General features: G+C 30.4%; 1 protein-coding gene across 1 annotated transcript; it reads left to right on the forward strand.

Moving 5' to 3' along the window:
• Positions 1-2311: 2311 nt before the first annotated feature.
• On the forward strand, positions 2312-3235 carry LOC124946311. Its single transcript, XM_047486873.1, has one exon. It carries the CDS (start codon positions 2312-2314, stop codon positions 3233-3235), a length of 924 nt encoding a protein of 307 aa, XP_047342829.1.
• The last annotated feature ends 14155 nt before the right edge of the window (positions 3236-17390 follow it).

A 17390-nucleotide genomic window follows, 5' to 3' on the forward strand; every position in this document is an offset into this window, starting at 1 on the left:
CGTTACAGATATGCCACAATATGAACGTTATAAATGAAGGCATATCTGTAACGGTTAATGAATATCCGTTACAGACACTCTATTAGTAACGGTTATGATGAAAACCGTTACAGATATGCCACAATATGAACGTTATAAATGAAGGCATATCTGTAACGGTTAATGAATATCCGTTACAGACACTCTATTAGTAACGGTTATGATGAAAACCGTTACTGATATGCAGTAATAAGAACCGTTAAATTAAGTGATATTTGTAACGGTTTAAAAGACCGTTACTAATGTAGTACTATTTGTAACGGTGTTCTATAGCCGTTACTGATAAAATATATTAGTAAGGGCGCTTGAGCGCCGTTACTAGAAGGCGTTACAGAAGACATATTTTCCACTAGTGAATCAGGCTCCTAATAGTAGTGAGCAAACTGCTATTGGTCTGATGGGTGATTGTAATTTCAATAAGATTGATTCTAGTCTCCACCATTATGAAAATCAAACCGTGGCCATCGAGGATAGCAAAGACTCCTTCATGATGACATTGATGATCTTCTTCGGGAGGAGGAAAAATCTGCCCTTGCAAAATTTAGAGAGCTCAGTTCTATGGAGGAGAGTTTCGCGAGACAGAAGTCGAGACAGAATTGGGGCTCTCTTGGGGACAAGAACACGACTTTCTTCTACCGTAAGTGTTCATCTAGGAATCTTCGGAACAGTGTCCAAAGACTTATGAAGGATAATGGGGATTTTGCGCATGGACATGATCAAATTCAGGATTTGGCTGTCGAATTCTATCGTGGTCTTATGGGTACTAAAACCGGGCAGCATCTCAGTCATCTCAATACTCTATATCAGATCGTTGACAAAAGAATTACTGCTGAGGATAGTCGGGATCTTGTTAGAGTTGTTTCGAGAGAAGAAGTTAGAAATGCTCTGGCTAGCATCAACGACAATAAGAGCCCCGGGCCTGACGGTTTTAATGCGGAGTTTTTTTAAAGCTAATTGGGGTATTGTGGGTAATGATATTACAGAGGGGGTGCTTGAATTCTTTCGTAATAGGAAAATGTTGACCCAATGGAATGTTACTGTGCTTAATCTTATTCCCAAAAACTTCGTGCCCGAAAAAATACAAGATTTTCGTCCCATTTCCTACTGTAATGTTGTGTATAAAATTATTTCTAAAATTCTCTCTAAGCGTTTTCAAAGAGTTATTTCTAAGATAGTGAGTCTAGGACAATCTGCTTTCATACCCGGTAGGTCTATATCGCATAACATCCTTCTAATGCAGAATCTTCTTAAGGGTTATGGGAGAAGGAAGATTTCTCCTCGAGTTGCGTTTAAAATTGATATTCGTAAGGCATTTGATTCCGTTAAATGGGGAACTATTCATGACTTTCTTGTTGTTTCTGGTTTTCCTAGAATTTACATTGATTGGATTATGCAGTGTGTCTTTACCTCCCATTTTGTTGTTTGCGTTAATGGTGTACACGGGGGCTATTTCAAGGGCGAAAATGGTGTGAGGCAGGGCGATCCTCTCTCTTCTTATATCTTCGTGTTGATCATGGAGGTCTTTGAGAGTGTCTTAACGACATTCCGAAAGAATCGCCATTACACTTTCCACCCTTTCTGCGAAGAGGAGAAGATCACTCATTTATGTTTTGCAGACGACTTGTTCTTACTTTCTCATGCCGATGTTGAGACCATTAAAACTATAAAAGATGCGCTTAACTTCTTTTGTGATGTTACAGGCTTATCAATTAATGTAGATAAAAGTGCAGCGTTCTATGGCGGTGTTGATGATGAGACAAAGGCTAGGATACAAGACATTATGGGCATCCCCGAGGGTTCGTTTCCGGTTCGTTATTTGGGCATTCCACTCACAACAAGACAGATTCAAATTGTTCATTGTAGGCCGCTCATTGAAAAAGTTAAAAACGTCGTTATGGGGTGGGCAGCCAAGAAGCTTTCATACGCGGGCATAATTGAGTTGGTTGGAAGCGTGGTCATGGGATTAATCAGTTACTGGTCTCAGCAAATTGTGCTCCCGAAGAAAGTTATGAAAGAGCTTGATACTATCATGCGTAATTTTATTTGGGGCAGCCAAGGTCGTGGTGGAAAGAAAGTCAAGTGGATCGACGTTTGCAAACCGAAAGACGAAGGTGGTATTGGACTGAGGAGCTGTATTGAGTGGAATCGGACTGTTACCTACAAACATCTTTAGGCTTTACAAACTAAACAAGATTCTCTATGGGTCAAGTGGGTGCACTCTCGGTTTTTGAAGCGCGAATTGAGCATATGGACTTGTAAAATCACGGATGATATGACTTGGTCGTTGAAGAAAATTTTGAATCTAAAAAACAGCCTCGGTTCGATTTTTGATATTCGTATTGGGGATGGGTGTGGTACTCTCTTTTGGCACGATTCTTGGTTTGAAAATCAGCCGTTGATTACTAAGGAGGAATTTCGAGGTTTGAGAATAAGAAGGGATTGTGCGGCTTCCACGATTGGCGACATTGATGCTGGGCTTTGGGTTTCAATTATTAGACGAGTTCCGGAAGGAAGACGAGTATTAGACTATTTTAGTAGAATTCGTCTAAGTGATAGGGCTGATGTTCACTCTTGGGTTGCCGAGGAAAATGGTAAATTGAAGTCGAGAATAGTTTGGAATGTTATTAGAGAAAAAGGTCAAACTGTCGATTGGGCTGCTCTCGTTTGGTCTTCAAAATTCATTCTGAGGCATCGTTTCATCCTATGGTTGGCTTTACGGGGTAGGCTTAATACCCGGGATCGGATTCTTGCCTACATGGACATTCCGGATGCTAATTGTTTGCATTGTGATGGGAATACGGAGTCTATTTGCCACTTGTTTGGGAGCTGCCCGTTTGTTAAGTCCCTTTGGAGTAAGTTCACATTGGCTTTGGGCTTTGTTCATTTACCGGGTTCATGGGATGAGATCATTGTTGCTGCCCGCATCAAAGCTAAAGGTAATAGATTTCCAGCCAATGTCTTCAAATGTGGTTTTGCTGCCATTGTTTATCATGTATGGGCGGAGAGAAACGCTAGAGTTTTTGGGAGAGTTCGTCGTGATGTTGAGCATGTATGGAGAGATATCGTGTTTGATTGCGGTGCGCTAATCGGTACGTGGAGACGGGTTCCCAAAGGTGAGCGTGAATGGACCCTTTGTCGGGAGTGGAAAATCGATTATGACAAAGTGACGTCTTTTAATTTTTCGAAAGTTAGTTAGTTTCTTATGATTGATTGTAAGTCTTGTGTTTACTTTGATTGAATGTTTGTTTACTTGAACATAACTTTAACTTTCTAGGTTTGTTAGAAAGTTAAAGGAGACTATGTCCGTTTTTTTTCACGTTTTGGGTTTTTTTAATGAAATGACAATAAGTTGTTTTCCCCCCCAAAAAAAAACCTAAACTTCATCCATCTTCTTTAGAATGCATAATTTTTTCCATCGTATCTTCCAATAATGTATCATATAGTGTTCTCGCCTGCCATTATTTCAAATGATCCAATCTAGCCTAGCAGCTCTAATAGCAGTTGTTTGGATTCGGGTGTCGAAATCCAACCTATTTGAAACGAACTTTAGAAACGTAAAAATGTAAAAACATAAGAAGACACAAATTTATAGTGGTTCACTCAATAGAGTTATATCTACTTCAATCGCTACCAAATTTCACTATGAAGTAGAAGGAATACAAATAGTTTTATCTCACACTATTTATCTATCTAAAATTTTGTCTTCCACTATAAAATACTAACAAAAATATATTTATAGGGTAAAAATTAAGATAATAGGTCTAAATAATTCTTGGTCCAGATCCAAACCCAAACTCAAACACAAACCCAATAAACTATAATTAATTTTTATAAAGTTTGTTAGTATAATCCACGACTCAACAAAGATTTTGAAGAAACCACGAGATGTAGAGAATCAGAAATAGGAGTAGGGTAGGATTTTAGTTTTTATCTCTTTTCATTTTTTATTTCTTTCTTTTTATTGAAGATTCCTTGAGTTAATTTAGGATTTTATGTATTTTTCTTTGCATTTTCCATTTAGTTGAATTACGTTAAATGTTTTATTTTATTTATCTCATTTAACTTTTACCATCCTATATATGCATCTATTATGCATCCTATTCTATAAATTGGTCATTTTCAGTTCAATTTGTTTTCATATATTTGAAATTTATTTCCATTATGGTGTTATTGATGAATCCATCTTTCACTTCATCTTCACTTTCATTTTTAATCTTGATTAGTCAATGTTTGAGATTTTTGAAGAGCTTGAAGGCTCTGAATGCGTCGATGCGACCGCAAAATGTTTGTAGGAGGATGAATGAAAAAAATACTATATGATATTTCAGTGAAATTGTTTGTTGATGATCAATCTTTGAAAAAACTATTGGAGTGCAGATAATCGGAAATGGGAGTAAAGTAGGGTAGGGTTTTGGTTTTATCTCTTTTCATTCATTCTTTTTGTTGAAGAATATTTCTTATTGGATTTAATTAAGGTTTATGTATTTTGTTTGGACTTTTTCAACCATTTAGTTGAATTAAGTTAGATGTTTTTTTTTTATTTATCTCATTTTCCACGTTCTATATATGCATTTTATTCAATTAATTAGTTATTTTCAGTTCAATTTGTTTTCTATATATTTAAAATTTATTTTATTTTTGTGTTATTGATGATTATATCTTTCACTTTATGTTCAGTCTAAATTAGCCAATGTTGGAGATCTTTTGTAGAACTTGAGGCTCCGAATTCGTTGATGCGGCCGTAAAATGTTCATATAAGGATGAATGAGAAAATACTATCTAATATAAATTATTTGTTGATGATTAGACTTTGAAGAAACTATCGCAGTGCATTATAGAATTGGAAACGAGAGTAGGGTAGGGTTTTGTTTTATCTATATCATTCTTCAACGTTCTTTCTTTATATTAAAGAGGATTCCTTATTAGGTTTAATCAAGGTTTATGTATTTTATTTTGTCTTCTTCAACTATTTAGTTGAATTACGTTGTAAGTTTATTTATTTATTTATATCCTTTTTACCAAATATGTATATTATGCATCTTATTCTACTAATGGATCATTTTCAATTTAATTGGTTGTTCACGTATTTGTAATTTATTTCTATTATTGTGTTCTTGATGGATGTTTCCATCTTTTTACTTTCATTTTTTAAGTTTAGACTAGCCAGATCTTTGAGATCGATCTTTTAATTATTTTATAAAGTATTTTCAAATAAATCATTTGTTATGCAATTTATTAATGAATGTGAAAGATCAATTGCATGGTGAGGACAAGGTACTCTATCTATATTAAAAGTTTTGCTTAGGAATTTAGTGATCAAAATAATAGACTTACAAAACTAATTTTGTTAAATATATTATTTAAGTGAGTTGAAATGAGGTATAGAATTAAAACATAAATAATAAGAAATTATGATTATATATGCATGAACAAATTAGTGATAAACCTAACTTCATTTAAAAATTATTTATATATAATTAAATTATATATCAAAAATGATATAAATAAACGTAATAAAAAACAGTATTTTAAAATAAATTTAAGAATTTGTGTACAATGTAATGTTGTAAAATTAAGAATTTACGTAAATTCGTTAGATAATTATAAATTCGTAAAATCTAAAATTTATTAAAAATGGAAATAGTTTAATTTGAAAAAAATAATAGTTGTATATTATTATTATTATTATTATTATTATATATATATATATATATAATTAAGTATTTTATACTTAGCCAATTTAAAAAAATTATATATTTAAATATAAAATTAAATACAAAATAATAATAAGTTAATAACAATATAAAAAAAATTATACATACAAATTAAGTATATTAATTAATTTATTTGAATAAATAATAATTTTACTTTTTAATTTTTATTTATAAATTTGTTTTTTTAAATAAAATCGTATTAAATCGTAAGATCAAAATTATTTATAAACTTGTAAAATCTTATTATCGTAAATTTAAAATCGTAAAAATTACCTATTTAAGAATTTACTTAAAATCAAACTCGTTAACTTTATATGAAATCTTAAAATCATAAAATCGTAAGATTTTAAGAGTCAACTCAAGAATTTGAAAGTCCAGTACTATGGATACAAATACTTTGGGCATACATAAAATGTGATGGGCTTATTCATCCGTAATAACTATTTTAATCTCTAGTACTCTATGACGACCACTCTTACTGTCACCATAGAGAACTCTATGACGACCACTATTACCATCGCCATAGATGACTCTGTGACGATCACTTTTACTATCGCCATCGAAGACTCTATGACGACCACTTTACCGTCGTCATAGAGGACTCTATGACAACCACTTTAACGTCGCCATAGAGGACTCTATGACGACCACTCTAACAGTCGTCATAGAGGACTCTATGACGACCACTCTTACCGTCACCATAGAGGACTCTCTGACGACCACTTTTACTGTTGCCATAGAGGACTCTATGACAACAACTTTTACCATCGCCATAGAATGCTCTATAACGACCACTTTTACCCTCATCATTGAGTAACCTATTTGTAGTGTCATTTATAAAATATTAAAACAAACTAAATAATATTCTTAAAACATAAACCAATCATAAAATATTTAGTTTCAAGATTTGAATAAACTATATCTTAACTTACAATTAACAATAATTAGGACACAACTATTTCCTCACTACAAAAACAAAATCAAAATTGCTTTATAGTTTTAACAAAATACCAATTTCAAGCAAAGGAAGTGTAAAGGTTTCTGGAGAAAAATTATCACACTTCAAATGAATCCTCCTTAAAGAACACAAACTAGATCTATTTCATCCATCTAAACCAAAAACAAAAGAGTATTATGCAAAAGATGCATGTAACTACAGAGCTACTTTGTTGGTTAATATAAGATATTTTCGTCTTACAATAAATACGTTGTCATGATGATAAATGATTTCACAAACATCAAAAGACACTTCAAAATTCTTAGTTCTTAAATGAAATAATATGTAAAAGGAAAATATAATTATAAGTGAATACTAGGTCATACGCATCATATTCATCACATTTTGAAGCAACATCACATAAGATATCATCAGACCAAATTAAGGATCACTTCTGGATCTCTTGTTTCATTAGAGCACCACGTTCTGTCGCAGTAGGAGGTGACAGCTGAACATGAAAATCAAATCTCCCTGGCACAAATTGCATGCCACAATAGAGTAGGCATACCAGAAAAAGAAAATAATAAGATCTTAAAGAGGAATGACCAATACCATCAGTGATTTAACTAAACTACCATTATATAAAATTTAAATATAAATAATTTGATATTTTAATTAATAAAATTATAAATAATTATTTCAATTAATCAAAACAACTCTTCAACAAACAAATGGATGGATAAATTTAAGGCCAATATTTAATAATCAAACCATATACATATTAAAATAATATAATTTAGAGTATACAATTGTAAAAAGAATGAAGGTTATATTATGGATATGACAAGAAAATTCATTTAACAGACAAATGATGACTAACCAAAAGAGTTCAGGATTGTGAAATCTTACTAAGGCTCTGTGCACAAGCTATGAATGCAACTGGGCCAATTCCGCATGATTTCTTCTTTTCTCTTGGTGATGTAACCTGGAGAGCCCAAATAAGTAGATAAGAAAATTAGTTCTTTATCTAAAACATTGAAGTAATTGATGTCGTAGTCTGACCTTCAACATACGAAAAATGAACAACGTAAACATGCGAAAACAAATAAAATATATACCTCCTTTGAACACTCCCAAGATAGGATAACAAATGGACAATTTGAGTCAGCCAAATTACAAGTGTTGCATAACCTAACATGTGTCCTATAAAGAATAATGTGCAACAGTATGTTTATGGAACTTGCTTGATATAATGGTAATTGACACTCTTTGAAATGAAGTTGTTTATTCAAGTAGAGCTCAAGATGTTCATATGATAGATAACCTAGACATGATTTAACTATATGACCGATTGAACTAATAAAATTCAAAGGGATCATCTGTGTACCATGATTACCATCTCAATTACCAATCCCGAAAAAGCAATAGGGCATGAAGAATCATGGCAAAGTTTTAATATGAGGAGGTTAACACTTTAAGTTTGTACTTAGTTCATCAGTGTGGGTCCTAGACAACATGGTTAACTCCCATTGTATTTAAGAATGAATGGTTGGCAGGATGGACGAATATAAAACAAGAAAAATGACAACATAATGAAGAAATTGCCTATATACAAAAACCTTATGATGAAAAAAATACAAAAGCATTGTAAATGATCTTGGACTCTTTTAATGTAAATAAATTATCTAAATCTGAGGTTATCAGTATGGTTGTATCTTTCCATTGTTAACAAGTTTGTCACCTTTCAAAACAAAGTGAAGCAAAGTTGTGTTTCTTAAGGCCAGTGAATTGAGTTCCACACTCGCATTTGAAGTAATCACATGAAGTTGGAAAAACACCATGCTTTTTAGAGACAGGACAACCCCACTTATCTTTTGGATAAAATATCAATCTCGTCAACATCTTTAGAAGGTGAGTTGCTGGAAAGAGTTGCTACAAATCTCTCGTGTATACTCCGATCAAATGTATCTGCATTTAAGTTCGTTTTGAGGGAATGATCTTTTGTGGTAAGATTGGCTTGGTTACTAACCGCCTCATAATTGTTATCATCAAAAGCCTCTGAGTTACCACACATCTTAAATTGAAATGATGAAACTGAAAGTAAAGAAAATTCCTTTTTCATATTAAAGTTGCATCCTTTCACATACACACCTGTAATGGTTGAAAGAGTTGACTATCACCTTTAACTTCAGAGTAAAATATAAAATAATATGAAACAAACTATAACAACATTCACCAATACATGAACCATTCACTAGAAAAATGATGAAACATAACAAATATAAGAGCCCCCAAAGTTTAACCAAAAAAAACTCTCAACATCCAACCGTCGACTTTTATGCACCTTGCTTCCATAAAGAATATAAAAATGAATAGGCACATGAATAATACAACAAAAAAAAGAAGCAGATTTCAGGGTGGATATTTGGATAAGGAAACAAAATCTCCCTCCATCATTTTAATAAAGAAAAGGAATTCAACCATGAACAATACATATATAGGGTTTTCTTGTAGAAAGACATGATATACAGTTTAGCAACCAACAAAGAACATTAAAGAAGGATGATTAGGACCAACATATATGCTGAAGATGGACAACAAATCAAGCTTTCATTCATGTAAATTGGTGAACATATACATTAACTACAAGAAACTCTTAATGTGTGCATGGTGCAAAGAAATGTACTATATGCAAAGAGAGAGGGATCAAGATGGTTCTCAGATGGGGATATATAAAATAGTTCCAAGATATAAAATAATCTGTCCGAGAACTCCCGAACCCAGGACCGATGATCTACCCCTAGTACCGAAAGGTCCGACGGAAAATTCTAGCACCCGACCGAGAATTCTAACCTATGATCGAGAGTCCTTAACACCCAGACCATGACTTTTCAGCTAGGATCGATAGGTCCGATTGAGGATCTCGAGCCCCGATCGAGAGACTTTTAACCTACGATCAAGGGCCCTTAGCCTTCGACCGATAAAAATGAATCCAAGACCTAAGACACTGGTCCTAAGGCCTATTTGGTTCCATTTTTAAAATCTAAAATTATTTTTGTAATTTTTGAACCTCAAACCTTTTTATAAAAATCCTGAAAAATTTAAAAATGTTTTCAAAATATTTTTGGGATGTTTTCATAAAAAATATTTTGATAAAGGTCTGTTTGAGATTAATGTTTAAACCCCAATGTCTTTTAAAAATTGATGTTCTTTAAGTATTTTCCTCCCTAGTCAACTTCATCTGCAACATGTAGCAATATTTAAATATTGTTGTTACAATATTTTAAATAACGCTAAAATCTATGTATTCTTAGAACCGGAAGAATAATCTGTAAAAATAAAACGTTATACGACCGATTTTCAAAAATCCAAATTTATACGTAGAAACCGTTTTCAAAGTGGTAGGAAGGATGAAGCGCAAAAACCCTTTCCCAAGTATAATCAAACTACGAACTAAAAGAAACTTCAGCCAATACGTTTGTATACGTATGCCACTTTTATTAATTTTTATAAATTAATTGTCAAATCTTTTTTCAAATTAATAATCATTAAATTTATTATTTTTTAATTAATTTAAACAACGGATTTAAATAATCAAATTCTAATTTGAATATTATAAATCTTGAATTATTTAAAATTGAATCAAAATTAATTATTTCTAATTGATTTCTAAAACGGTCAGGATTATTTAAAATCTTTTAAAATAATGTTTTGTTTTAAAAATATTTCTGATACGCAAATCGAGATTCAAATTCACAAACCTCGAATTTTTCTATAAAAACCAGAATAAGAATATTTTCGGAGTTAAAAATTGATATAAATTTTATGATTAAGTTATTTGTATATGATGTAAAAAAATATTTTCTATTTTTGTTTATAACGGACGGGTTGAACACTAGTTTAATTATAAACCAATCTTAAAAATTTAGACACTATCAAACTTTATGTATATTCAACTATATTTGAAATTGAACCATTATATACTTGAAATGGTAGTCATAAATTGTTTCAATAAAAGACATAACATTGAGGTTAATTTTCTCAAAAGTTGAGAAATATTTTAACAAAATTTTAAATTCAAAACTTGATATTCGGATATTAAACCTATGAAATCATATTTGATTAACACAATCTCCCACAATCATGACTTTACCTAAACTTACAAACGTTAAAGTAAGAATTAAATTCCAAAAAAAATTAACATTGCAAGAAGTTGGTGAAAATTTCTAAAATATAATATTCATCCATACAAATTTTCAGATTATTCTATTTAGCCCTGATTTTGTGGACGGGTCTTTTGCCATGATCTTCTTGTCTTTGTTGGTGGGAGAAGTTGAGGAAGCTAAGAGAGAAATAAAAGATTATAATAATTCTATTGCAATCAAATTAAAAAAAAAAAATACTCATCAGAATGGGAATAACTATGCAGTTTTACCCAACTAAGTTAATGGGTCGTGACCAGGCCCAATATGTCAAACGGTTATAACAAATTCATTATATCTCAAATGGGTCGATGGCCCATCCTTTCCCCTGTCAAATGCTTTTCAAACTTGCTTTTTTTTTGAATAATTATAATCATATTCAATTTTAATTTGAGTATTTTTATTCTGTAATGACTTGTAGGATTAAACTTAATTTTATTTAATTAGGTAATTTAGATTAATTCCATGTTTAGTTTAATTTAGATATTTAAATCTTGTTTGTTTTAATATTTATAAATATTATACAGAAAAATATATTATTGTGACTTATCTTTCTATGTACTTATAATGCACTTATAATATTTAAAGATAAAATTAGTGTAATTATTTTATTTTCTTGGTACCTAAAAGAATCTAGTTGCTTAATTACTCGTCCTTATCTAGCTTCATTTAGAGTTGTTTTTCATTTTATATATTTCATGATTTTTTTTCTATTAAAAATGACAATTATATAAAATTAGTTAGTTATCATTCATAACAAAAATTGAATTTAAACAATTATTTTTATTAAATATAATATCACGCTTTATTGTGATTTTAGCGAAACATTTTTTATTTCCACAAAATAATATCATTGTATTATCTAAAATTAGGTAATAAAAACTCCAAATTAGCTGAAATTCTAATTGATTTACAAAATAGTTATATTAACGATATTGATTTTTTATTTATTTATTTATAAATACCGAGATAATAAATTAACAACGTTTAAAATCGTTTAAAAAAAATTATTTTATATAACTATACAAGAATAAACCCTAATTATGAGGTTTTAAGAAAAAATGGGTAAAAAAATAATTGGCTCAATTGGCCGAATAAAGAATCAATGGACCGATATATTGTCTATAGGAAGAGAAGATGAAAAGATTGAGAAACGATCTCCTCGGAAAGATTCATTTGTTCGTCTCATCGTCGTCTATCGAAAGAGAAGAGAAGAGAATATTGAGAGACGATCTCCTCGGAAAGATTCATTCGATCGTCTCATCGTCGTCGTCTGTCGGGTAATTTCATCTCTCACCTTTATTAAAAATGATCTTTTATCAACTGGCATCCTTCCATTCAAAGTTAATCGAGTCTTAAAACAATGAAATCCATAGTAAATAAAAATGTGACTATTCTTAATTAGATTGATATTAAGAGGATGTGATATAATTGTTTAATGATTACTGTACTAGAACACAAAATGTGGCTTAATAAAAACTATGTCAAGGGCAACATATTTAACCCAAATAAAATTTGGTTAATCAATTATTCATCTTATATTAATAAATAATATAAGTTAGGTACGAGGAAGCCAAATTAAATTTTAGTTTATAACAAACATATTTACTATATTTTTTATTTTGATTAACACATTTTGATACGTTTAATAATTATTTGTTTCGTTTTATTTAATTTAATACGTTTTTTACTTATTTAACACGTTTTTAACTCGTTTAACAAATATTTGATTCATTTGACCTGTTTTGACTCGTTTAATACGTTTTTAGTTTTAATAAGTATGTAACTCATTTAATCTATTTTACACGGTTTTAGCATGTTTAATACGTTTTTGTACGCTTAACACGTTTTGGCACATTTACACGTTTAACACGGTTTTTGACACGTTTAACACATTTTTCACGTTTTTGCACGCTTAACACGTTTTGACACGTTTAACACATTTTTGACATGTTTAACATGTTTTTGACATGTTTAACATGTTTTAACACGTTTAATACATTTTTCACATTTTGACACGTTTAATAAGTTTTTGACACGTTTAACACGTTTTCACGTTTTGGCACATTTAATACATTTTTGCACGCTTACCAAGTTTTAGCACGTTTAACACGTTTTTTTACATTTAACACGTTTTTCACACGTTTAACTAGTTTTTTTACGTTTAACACGTTTTTCACCTTTTTGACACGTTTAACACGTTTTATACATGTTTAACACGCTTAAAACGTTTTGACACATTTAACACGTTTTCCACATTTTTGGCACATTTAACAAGTTTTGGCATGTTTAACACGTTTTTGGCACGTTTAACATGTTTTGGTACGTTTGACACGTACTAGCACGTTTAACATTTTTTTGACATGTCAAAAACATGTTAAACATGCCAAAATACGTTAAACGTGCCAAAACGTGTTAAACGTGCCAAAACGTGTTAAGCGTGCCGAAACGTGTTAAGCGTGCCGAAAACGTGTTTAACTTACCAAAACGTGTTGAATGTGTCAAAATGTGTTAAATGTGCCAAAACGTGTTAAACGTGTTAAATGTGCTAAAATGTGTTAAATGTGTCAAAACGTGTTAAACTTGTTAAAACATGTTAAACGTGCCAAAAACGTGTTAAACTTGTTAAAACGTCTTTTAATATTAAAAACGTGTTAAACGTACCAAAAACGTGAAAAACGTGTTAAATGTGCCAAAAATGTGTTAAACTTGTTAAAACGTGTTATAAATATCAAAAATGTTTTAAACGTACCAAAAACGTGAAAAACGTGTTAAACATGCCAAAAACGTGTTCGACTGTAATGTAGATCAACGTAGTAAAAATCAAGATAATATATTAGAGTTGGAAGATTGTTAGTTTATATTAGATTAACTAGCATATATCCCGTGCATTTGCACGAGTAATAATATAAAAAATCATGAAAAAAATATTACGGTAAAAATGTGATAGCATTTTAATTTTATTTTTATAACCGTTTTAAGTTTATGGGCGGGTCAACCCACAATCCGACTCAAATATCCATTTACTCTTACATTACAGAACGATCTCTAAAACAATTAATACAGTTTGATTCCTCAACTCAATTAGTTTGACTTTTAGAGTTCACTTCTTTCTCATACTACGAGTGAAAGAGAAAATGTAAAGACTACAATTAAAGTAGCTTAAGCGAGACTTACTGTATTCATATGAATTATGTCCCCTATCTCTATAAATATGACAGAATTCTTCTATTATTGCTCACTAATAATAGTGAAATCTATAGCACAGAGTTAAAAGAGAATTATGATCGATTAAAAACTATTGATGAACCACCAGGTTCATCAAATTTTGTGTTGAATTTAAAATATAAAGTGTTATTAGTTTAGTTGGTTAAATGGTTGAACTTTTTTGTTAGGTTGCAAGTTCGAACCATACAACATTTTTAATTTTATTTTTTAACCATTTTAAGTTTATAAACGGATTAACCCACAATCCGACCCAAGTATACATTTACTCTCACATATATATCCAAATTAACCACAATTCTCGACCCGGCAATCAGAACACTTTAAAAATTAAGCATCATATATATATATATATAGATAAGAGAGAATTAAATTAAATTTATATAATTTGAGTAATTTAGGTAATCCTAACTCAACCCAAATTAAACTAAACTCATATCCAACCCAACACAAATTAATTTATCCAAATTAATATTTTGGGTTTGGATTAAGGTTGGAGTTTGGGTCAACCCAAGATATGTTCATTCCTTGCGATAGTATATATATTACTAGCAATCATACGAAGATTCTAATAAAAGTTATTATTAACAACTTACTGATTGTCTAATGGATTCTTCTATTGTTAATTTACAGTTTTATATGCAACTCCCGTTGGGAATGTTATATAATAATGACACTTTAACATAAAATGTATCTTCATAAAGAAGGAAGGCCAGGAAGATATTAATTTCTCTTTCTTTATTTATGTCTGATAAAGTCTAATAATTAAATAGTATTTTGTGCCAAGTTATTTCATTACACTTGTTAATTAGCTTAACTCTTCTCGTATAATTATTAGTGTAAGTGTTTATGTTTGATAATCATTATTATGTACTGAAATAAAATCAATACTCAAATGCTTGCTTATATTTATTGTCTGACACAGATTTCATCAGCTATATTATAGCTTCCTGGCTGAGAGGCAAGCCATGCCAAGCACCGTGCTCAGGCCAGGCAACAGGCAATGGTAAGTTACATATTAGCTGCCGCCTTCGTTCTTTTCCGATTTTGATCAATTGTATATATATATATATTATTTGAAAAAATTCATTTACTTCTATCATCATCTCGATGATTTTTACAAAGCTAGCTAGCTGGTCCTTTATGTTTTTTTGGGAAAAATGGTTAAAACCATTTAATTAAAATTCTAAAAATGGGAGGGTCAAGAATCAAAGTTAGACAAGTCTTAACTGATCCTTTATGTTATGAGGTATGAATGAATGACTTTGTCATTTTGTTTCCATAGTGTTTTTATTCCTTAATGATTTTTTTTAGATGTATATATTTATCATATATAGCTCGACTCCAGAAATATTACATGTTATAGGATCAATTCTGATACAAATAATGTAAAAGTAAAGAAGTACACTAGCAAGAGTTAAACTTGTAGTAGACTATAGTACATTGCTCTTAGTTATGTTTCTAATTGATATATATGCACATACATATAGTAATCTATATAAAACAAATTGATAGATTTTTTTTTACCATTTAGATTTTTTCATTTGCTTATGTATTGGAATGATTTAGCAGCGTGCTTCGTCGTCTTTCTGTCTGAAGAGAAGTTCGTGAACCCGGAAAAGATTCGCTCGTCGCCTTCTCTTAAAATCTTGAAGAAGAAAAAGTGTAAACTGAAATTGTATTATTGAAAATATTATTCAAAATTACATGTCTCCTTTATATAGGAATTCAATACTAACTAATTAACCAAACTAACTAATCAAATAACTAATTAACGGTTTAATAAACCGTTAGTTATTATTTTTACATAAAAAGTTAAAGCTGCAAAGGTTGAAAGTTGGCGTCTAAAAAAATATCATTTATGATGATTGTTGTGAATTGGACTAACGAAGATTGAGCTATCTATATTGGGTAGTTTGAAAAAAATGGAGCTTGCTGAATTGAGTTTGCTCGACTATCTAAATTGGATAGTTAAAAAAATGAAGCTTGTTGAATTGGGCTTGCTGAAGACGATGACTGTACACTACAAGAATGCAGGCTTTTTGCGATGTTTTTTATTGACGGATTTTCTGACGAATAAAAGATTTGTGACGGTATTTTCAATAAAAAATTTTTTTTGCAAAAATGTGCGTCGCTAATGCTCCGACGGAGAAATGTGTGTCGGAAACATTTTGCGACAGTTTTTTCAATTTAACTTTTTCGACGGAAATTGTTTCGACGAATTTTCCAGTTTATTTTTTTCGACGGTTTTTTCAACATAAACTTTTGCAATGGATTTTCCTATTTTTACTTTTTCAACTGGTTTTTCGACGAAAATTTCCCCACGAATTAATTTATTGGATTATCCGTCACAAATTTTATTTTTTAAATTGTTTGATAATTATAATTTATAATTAATTATTTTTAATATTATTTAAAATAAATACATTTAACTAAATGTAAAATTAAATATATTTAAAATAAACTTAGAACAAAATAATATAATCAATTCCGTTATTCAATACTATTAAATTAAACCTTAAATACAAAGTTATTAAATCTAAAAACGTATTTTATAAATTTTAAATATCAAATGAAAATTTTAAAATGTTATTAATACTAACGTAGTTGATGAGCACCATCCATAAACGCCTTGAATTCTTGAAGCACCATATATTATATATAGCGGTGACGAAATAAAATTCGAACCTGTAATGAATTCAAATTAATAATTAGTTTAAACTCTTCTATTGCTACGTATAAAACTAATTAACTTTATTGCTGAGAAATTTGCAAAACTACTCTTATATTTATTTATAGTATTTCAACTATCAAATAAGCAACTAATTGACTTTATTGCTGAGAAATTTTGAAGAAGAAGATATGATGAACACTTTAAAATGTATTTCTGATTGAAATGGTTAAAAATAATACAAAATTGAGGAGGATTAGTGCACTATAGCATGTTAAACTCTTAACCTAATGTATTTGGTGCTAAATACCATCACTTCAAAGTGGGTTCAATAATTCAAATTGATCTTTTCCAAGAATCCTAAAAAAACATAATGTTATGAGGTTTTACAAGTGAGGGCAAATATCAAATTACAGATAACAAAACACATTTAGTTCATTGGTTGTAGCTCAATCTCCTTGAGTATTTATCAAGATGCAATTGTTAAGTTTTTCAATAAGGTGTACAATGCTTCAATTATATTATGCATTATTTGCCTTCTTCTAGTACTAAAACAGAGCAAACTGAATGAAGAAGAAAGAAGTCATAAGTCCAAGCCAACC

Source organism: Impatiens glandulifera, chromosome 7 (genome assembly GCF_907164915.1).
Source record: "Impatiens glandulifera chromosome 7, dImpGla2.1, whole genome shotgun sequence".
NCBI classification, from domain to species: Eukaryota; Viridiplantae; Streptophyta; class Magnoliopsida; order Ericales; family Balsaminaceae; genus Impatiens; species Impatiens glandulifera.

Bases quoted from the DNA above. Each gene is read 5' to 3' on its own strand.
- LOC124946311 (XM_047486873.1), top strand. From the start codon at position 2,312: ATGACTTGGTCGTTGAAGAAAATTTTGAATCTAAAAAACAGCCTCGGT.